General features: G+C 25.7%; 2 protein-coding genes across 3 annotated transcripts in view; one reads left to right on the plus strand and one right to left on the minus strand.

Moving 5' to 3' along the window:
- The window catches only part of LOC102676004 (FK506-binding protein 5), a 6497-nt gene extending 3258 nt beyond the window's left edge, over positions 1–3239 (minus strand). Inside the window, exons 1-10 of the mRNA XM_031511081.1 lie at positions 3085–3239; positions 2772–2985; positions 2232–2615; positions 1967–2088; positions 1604–1875; positions 1344–1504; positions 1057–1239; positions 843–961; positions 594–770; positions 8–333 (exon numbers count right to left, since the gene is read on the minus strand). Coding sequence (XP_031366941.1) covers positions 8–333; positions 594–770; positions 843–961; positions 1057–1239; positions 1344–1504; positions 1604–1875; positions 1967–2088; positions 2232–2615; positions 2772–2777 — 1750 coding nt within the window. The 5' untranslated portion in view covers positions 2778–2985; positions 3085–3239. The remainder of the gene's footprint in view (positions 1–7; positions 334–593; positions 771–842; positions 962–1056; positions 1240–1343; positions 1505–1603; positions 1876–1966; positions 2089–2231; positions 2616–2771; positions 2986–3084) is intronic.
- Positions 3240–3592: 353 nt separating this feature from the next.
- Positions 3593–5860, plus strand: LOC102675407 (E3 ubiquitin-protein ligase RFWD3-like). Of its 2 annotated transcripts, none has more exons than XM_031511079.1 (3): positions 3593–3909; positions 4153–4260; positions 4342–5860. In XM_031511079.1, the coding sequence occupies exons 1-3, from the start codon at positions 3891–3893 to the stop codon at positions 5835–5837; spliced, it is 1623 nt and encodes a 540-aa protein (XP_031366939.1). In that variant the 5' UTR covers positions 3593–3890; the 3' UTR covers positions 5838–5860. The 2 variants fall into 2 exon arrangements, with proteins under 2 accessions (XP_031366939.1, XP_006617006.1); XM_006616943.2 differs by having other exon boundaries at positions 3594–3909; positions 4156–4260.
- Positions 5861–7504: the final 1644 nt, after the last annotated feature.

A 7504-nucleotide genomic window follows, 5' to 3' on the forward strand; every position in this document is an offset into this window, starting at 1 on the left:
TATATACCGCATATGGTAGTTGCAATTGGTGAAGTATCGATAAATTGAGACTGAAGACAACACTTGCACCGACAATAATCGTCGTCTTGCTGTAATGTAGTAGTATATGAAGTTGAACGTAGAGGAGATGGACTTGATACTTCGGACGAAATTCCACCTGGACAGGTGTAACAACATGGACTAGTGATTCGTTGATTCAAGCAAGCTAACTGACGTGTCAATTCCACATTTTCCTTCACGACTATTCTCATTTCAGCTTGTAGCCCGCATACCTTCCTTTGAAGACTTTCAACAGCGGTATCTTTTTCTAATAATGCTTCTTCTAATTTATATCTAAGACGTCGATAAGTTAATTTTTGTAATAAAAATAAGATCACATGATTTATGTCAACATATTTTCATTAAAGATAATCTATACGATCGTTGTTAAGGAGATTAATTAGTTTTCACATTTTTTTGATCGATTTTCTATTTTTTTTCTTTTTTTTTTTTTTTCTTTTCTCTAATATATATGTATAATATATGTAATGTAATATATACAATATGTGATATCGGTAATTATGTAAAATGAAGTTATGCCTTGTAAAACTTACTTGCCACCTTCAAGCTGTGCATTTTCTAATACTAATTTTTCCTGCATTGTTAACGATTCTGTTAACTTTCCGGTCAAACTTTGAAGGCATCTATCTTTCCCTTTTTTTTTACTATCTGCCACAACTATTTTTGGTATTTCATCTTCTGTATGCCCACAGATGATTACTCTTGGAAGTCTAATTGAATAACCATTCGATTCTTAGAAATATTATATATTCTTAAAAATTAAATAATGTTATATAACGTACTTGTCTTCTGGATATTCTATTTGAGGTAAATCGAAACGATGTTTAAGTTTTTCTAATTCCATATCCGTTATTTTGTCTATTTTCTCCTTTATTTCGATTTCTTCTTCTTCGGTGATAACCTACGATTTATTTTTTCTTTTATATTCTTTTTTTTTCTTATTTTTTTACATTCTTTTCCCCCTTATTCATTTTAATGATTGCTAGAAATACCTACTGCACTAGGTTTTAAAAAAGGTTGCATATCGAACATCTTTGCAAAAGTAGAACTTGAGATATCGGTCAATCCCAACAATCGTTGTAATTTTCGCGTTATCTGCTCGAATTCTGCCAATTTCTTCATTACTTCATCTTGTTTTTCGTGAATTATTAATGTATCGTCATCCGTTAAATCTTTTTTCTAATAAAATTTAAATAAACATTAATTTTAAATAATTAAATTATGCTTTTCAAATCTTATTTTAAATTAAAATTGTTTTAATTTGTTTCTCGTAGAATTATTACGTTTGAAAGCGCGGCTATTTCTTGTTTTAACTGCTCGATTTCTTTTGAAAGCACAACGCAACGTTCATCCGCTTTCTTCATTTCGACCATTACAGCGCTATCGGTCAAAGGAGACGAACTTAATACCGATTCCTGTTTACCACCTTGTTTAATTGGCACACCTGAAAAAATATATATTATGAATATTTACAAAATAATTTAAAAATTTTTTTTTATAATCTTATTTTTTTTTTTTTTTTCTGTGATTTATAATATTATACCTTCACCGACACCAGGAGGAAGTGGATATGATGGAGGTCGTTCTTCCTTCTTTTCCGGCTCTTTTTCTTCGCTTATCATTTTCGATTTTTTTTCTTTGCTTTCTTCGTCTTCTTCTTTTTCTTCTTCTTCTTCTTCTCCTCCTCCTCCTTCTCCTTCTCCTTCTCCTTCTTCTCCTCCTATTCCTCCTTCTTCTTCTTCTTCTTCTTTTAAATTTTCCTCGATATTTTCATCAGGAACTTCATCTATTATTTCCTCGCCTTCTTCAGCCATGCTTCGTAATTAAATAAATAAATTTATTATTAAATAATTCAACGATGTTAAAAATTAACATCTTTAAAATTTAAAAATTAAGTATCTCGTACTTTGGAATAGATTCTTTCTTTTCTTCTTTCAACGTTTCAATTTCTTGTAATTTTAATGTTTCAAAATTTGATTCTTCTTTAATTTCCTTTAATTTGTCCTTGTAATCATTCACTTCATAAGTCTATTCAAATTATTTTGAATTAGCTTACAAAGATTTATTTATTCTTAAATATAATATTGAATCCGAATTTATTACGGAATTATTACTCTTATTAACTGTTATTAACTGTTGGATAATTTAAATACATAATACCAAAATCACACCCGTTCAAGAATGTGTGGTTCGAGATCCACTTGTTGCAGAAATATTGATTCAACAAAATTTTTGGAATTCTTCGAATTTCTTGATATAAAAGGTGACAGATGTCCCTCTTGATGATATTCAATCGCTAACGAACATATGTCTGGTAAATTTAAAGGCTTTTTTAAATCGAACAAAGATTCTAACGAGCCAAACGCATCTCTTTTCAATGAAGATTCTCTGTATTCTGCACTTTTTTTTTGTAATTTTGGACTACACCTTTTCAAACGCTTTAAATCGTGAAAACTTTTAGTTTTAACAGGAACACCATCGAGTTCGCGAGCATGAAGAGATGTTGGTGAATTTCTTGGAGAACTAAATGTATTCCATGAACACGGCCTCCGCTTCTAAATTAATTAAATCGATTTTTCTTAAATATCCATTTATCATTTATAGATAACTAAACTGTTGTAAGAAATTTTTTCAGAAAGTACCTACTTCATATAATGAAATGATTTTTCAAAATTGAAAGAAATATATTAAAAATTTAATCAATATTTTACCTTCATTATTTTACCTTCGATACAATACCGTTGCTTCACTTAATAATACAAGGTTTTTACAACACTATTGCAAATTCTAGAACAATGATCCTCTTCTCTCGTTTATTCACTGAAGGAACGGTATCGCTATCAAATTGCGTCGAACGATTTCTCTATTTTTGTTTCGAAATTATCTTTTTTTTTTTTTGGGTTGTAATTTTTATAGGTCTAGAAACTGAAATGCACAATGGGTTAAAACGATAATCAATTTATAAATTTCTTGAAATTTAAAAGAAATCAAAAAAAAAAAACTTTTTTAAATTATGACACTTACTCGGGAGAACCTTCAATTTCTTCAAATATCAATATGAAGCATGCGTCTTTTATTTTTATTTTATACAGTTATATATTTAAACTTATCGATACAACAGTATCCAAGGCATATCCATATTTATATAAAAAAAACATAATAATCGAGTTAAAAATGTTTTTCTATATTATTTAACATTAATAAATAATATAAAAAAAGAAAATATTGTTAATTTAGATTTAATATTAAAGTAATATTAAAATGTTCTAATGAATAATATCAAGGACGTACCAACATTGTGCATGCAAATTCTTTTACTTATTATACATTTAATTATTTAATAACAAAGATAATAAAAAATATGTGTGATAATTAAAATGTATGTAAGTAATTATTTTTATTGCCATAATTAACATATATATTAACAATGATATGCATATGTGAAAATTAAAATTATTTACATCTGTCATTTTAATAAATATTTTAATAAATACGTTCGTGAAACAATAATGTTGAGTCAAGAGATAAAACAAAAAAAAATTTACTATCTAAAACTGTAAGTAATATTTCATTAATATTTCATTCGGAATATCAGGTATCGGTATCATTTTTGTGACGATACTATGTTTCTTTATAAAAGGTCACGAAATATACGTTGTATTTATTGTTGTATTTGATTTATTATATTTGATTCGCAGAACGGATCTAAAGAACATAAATATAAAACGAGAATTTTTATTTATTTAAAATTCTAGTCATTTAAAAGTACAACATGTATATTTATATGTGTATATTCATAAATAACAATTAATAATTTAGATATCTGTAAAATGGAGGTTATGGATTACGGTAAGTAATTTTTAATAAAATAACACAAATATTAATGGTATAAATATTCTTGCAAATAAGAATATATTATTTTTATATTTTTTATATATTATATTATAAGAAACATTACAAATTACTTTTAAAATCATAAATTGAAAGGTAAAAGAAATTATTTATATATGTAAAATTTTATATATTAAGTAAGAATTTATAATTATGATGATAATTGCAACAATTTATTTCAATTTTGGTGATATATTGTAGTAGAAGAAGCGGTACAAGTAGATGATGTAGCAAATTATTCAGAAGAATCTGACAATAATGATAATGCTAATGATAATTTAGAAAATGAAATTCAAACGGAAAACATAAGTGAGTTTTAATTTATATATTATTATTATAATAAATATCCTTCGGATTGAAGTGAATATAATATTGCGTATAACATTTTAGAAGTTAGTGATGAAACTGAATCAAGAAGAATAAAGAAGATAAAAGAAACAACTTTAGATGAATCTGAGATTGATTCTGACCAATCTTGCCCGATATGCATGGATTTATGGACTAGTTCTGGGGATCATCGTTTATGTTGTTTACGATGTGGACATTTGTTTGGACATAGTTGCATTTTAAGGTGGTTACAAAATTCTTGCACTAGTGCGAATCGTCGTTGTCCGCAATGTAATAGAAAAGCTGCTGTAAAAGATATCAGAATGTTGTATGCCAAAAAATTGACATCGATAGATACTACGGAATTAGATAAATTGAAAGAACAATTGAATAGTATTACTACTGAGAAAAATCGTATAGAAATGGAACTTTCGAAATATAATCTAAGAGAAAAATTATTTGAACAACAAATTGCTAGTATGAGAAATCGGATTTCCGAATTAGAAAATCAGCAATCGGAAATAACTGTTCATTCGTGTCAAAATATTTCTAAACATACGATCAAGAAGTTCCATTTAGATCGATCTATAGAGATATGTAAGGAAGGTGGTTGCCGTGTATTAGATTACAATTCATGGTTTGGATTCTTAGTTGTATCTCAGAAATCGACAAATACATTATTTTCTGGTTATGGTATTAAAAAAATTGATTCTGATAAATTTCAACCACGTCAATTTATTTTTCTACATAACCAAGCTATAAGAGATGTTACGTTTAATACAACTCAACAATCATTATTGCTCAGCGTTGGTTTTGATAAATGTGCAAAATTAATGGATATCCAGAATCATATTATCGTACATGCTTATCAAACGGAATCACCGCTGTGGAGTTGCTGTTGGTCAGGCGATAATTCAAACATATTTTTTGTGGGTGCACAAAATGGATCTATAACGCAATTTGATATTAGACAAACTTCTGGTGCTATTGAAACTTTAGATAATCCAGGTGATAGATCACCGGTAGTTTCTCTAGCGACAGTATCTTCTAATCCTGGTAGCGGTATTAGCCGGGGTGGATTCATAGCGTGTCGTTTGAATACGTGTTACGCTTATGAACAAAAAGATTCAAAATATACGCCTAAACAAATATTTCTTGAAGGTCCATTTGTGTCTGTATGTTATGATAAAAAGAATAATCATGCTTTAATATCTTCCCGACCAAATGTTAGACAACCTCATGCGAGACATATAGTATGTACCATAGAAAAAGGCAATGATGAATCAACAATTTGTAATGTAATACACACATTTCATGCTGGTAATTCTCAACAATTATTGTCCCGTCCATGTTACATATATATTGAAAATGATACATTAGTTGCTGCGCATCAAGAATCTACTAGTTGTATATCGTTATGGAGTATATCTACTGGAAAACAAGTAAATAGTATCCCTGTTTCTGATCCTGTAGTAGATATGTGTACGGTTGATGTTAATAGCCATTTATTTTTGACAACGCTTTCTTCAAAAAAAATTAGAATTTATAATCATGGATAATTATCATTGGTAAATAGAAATAGTAAAAAAATAAAAGTAAATAGAATTAATTTTTTTTCATATATCATATATTTATAATGTAATAGATTATTATCAATAACATTATACATATATATATATATATATATATATATTTTTTTATTATTTTTTTATGTTTGAATAATATTTGTTTGCATAAAATTATTCATGATAAAAATAAGTAAAAAATATAAAACTTGATCTAGACTATTCTAAATAAAATAAATTTTCTTATTAATGACAATGCAAAAACTTTCCACGTATTTATACAACATAAATTATTAAAAAAAGAATGTTAAGAAGAAAATTAATATTACCGTTACCTATTTAAAGATATATTTGTTTATTGCTATGTATATATGCAATAAACATTTTTTATATAAATATATTTTTCTATCAAATTAATATTTATAAGTTGTTTTGAACATTATTTCTGAACAATATTCTAATAAATTTGAATAGCAACATCATAAATAATTATATGTTTATATTATATAATTAAATAATATAATAAATGATACAAAAAATTTATTAAACTTAAAATTATCGATATAATAAAATAAAGAATTTTTTTGTACGAATAATTCCTATTGCTTTTTATTGAAAAATGTTATTTATTGTTATTCTTAAAATATTAAATTACATTTAGAATCTATATAATGCTCTAATCGCAAATTAAATTAATGTATATTTATTTTCAAAGATTTGTTTCGAAATCAAATATAACAAATAGTATTCTAATCCACTGGTATATCTTTAACATAGCCTATACAAAATTATTAGAAAATACAGAAAAAAATGTAAAAAGAAAATTAAAAATTTCGCAATGCGTTAAAAAAAATATATAAATTTTAAAGAAGATAACATGCTACACGAGTCATCTTTTGAACAAATTTCAACAAATGTATTCTATAATATGATTAGCTATTTTATCAGTGATTTGAGAATAATTATTTTCTCAAATTTTATAATTTATAAATTTTTTTAAGCAATTTTTCACAAACACATTGTAATAAATTTTATTAAATATTTTTAGTTAGATATAAATTACTTTAAATTTTTTTAAATTTCATAAGCTGGAAGTGTCAATTGAATCAATGCCATTTTTTGTATTTTTGATTTTTAAATGTTATTTAGAAACAAAATTTATTTTGTAACATTATTCTAATATATACGTAATATGTGATAAATGTAAATGTTTTTAACATGGAATGTACATCTCCAGCTTCGAGTACAAAAAACTATGCATACATAAAAAAAAAATATTTATAAACGATATGATAAATATTATGAATCATTGGAAATATATAACCCATCACCAAAAATGTACAGAATTTAAATATCAACGGTATAACATTTATGTTTATGATTCTTTTTACAAATTCCATTTAATATTAACAAGTTGATATCTATAATGTACAATCAGATATAATTAAGATAATATAGAGATAATAAGCCTCTTCATGGCTTAAAGAAATCTACAAAAATCTAATGACAAAAATATAAACTAATCATGGTTTTCATTTTAATATAAAAAACCATATACAAGATAGATATCTTTATATCATCAAAATGAAATAATGCTATTCTTTGCAAAAAATTTTTCAATAAAGAGCACAAATATATATATATATATATATATATATATA

This window comes from Apis dorsata, unplaced genomic scaffold, assembly GCF_000469605.1.
Source record: "Apis dorsata unplaced genomic scaffold, Apis dorsata 1.3 scaffold_288, whole genome shotgun sequence".
In the NCBI taxonomy this organism is placed as follows: domain Eukaryota; kingdom Metazoa; phylum Arthropoda; class Insecta; order Hymenoptera; family Apidae; genus Apis; species Apis dorsata.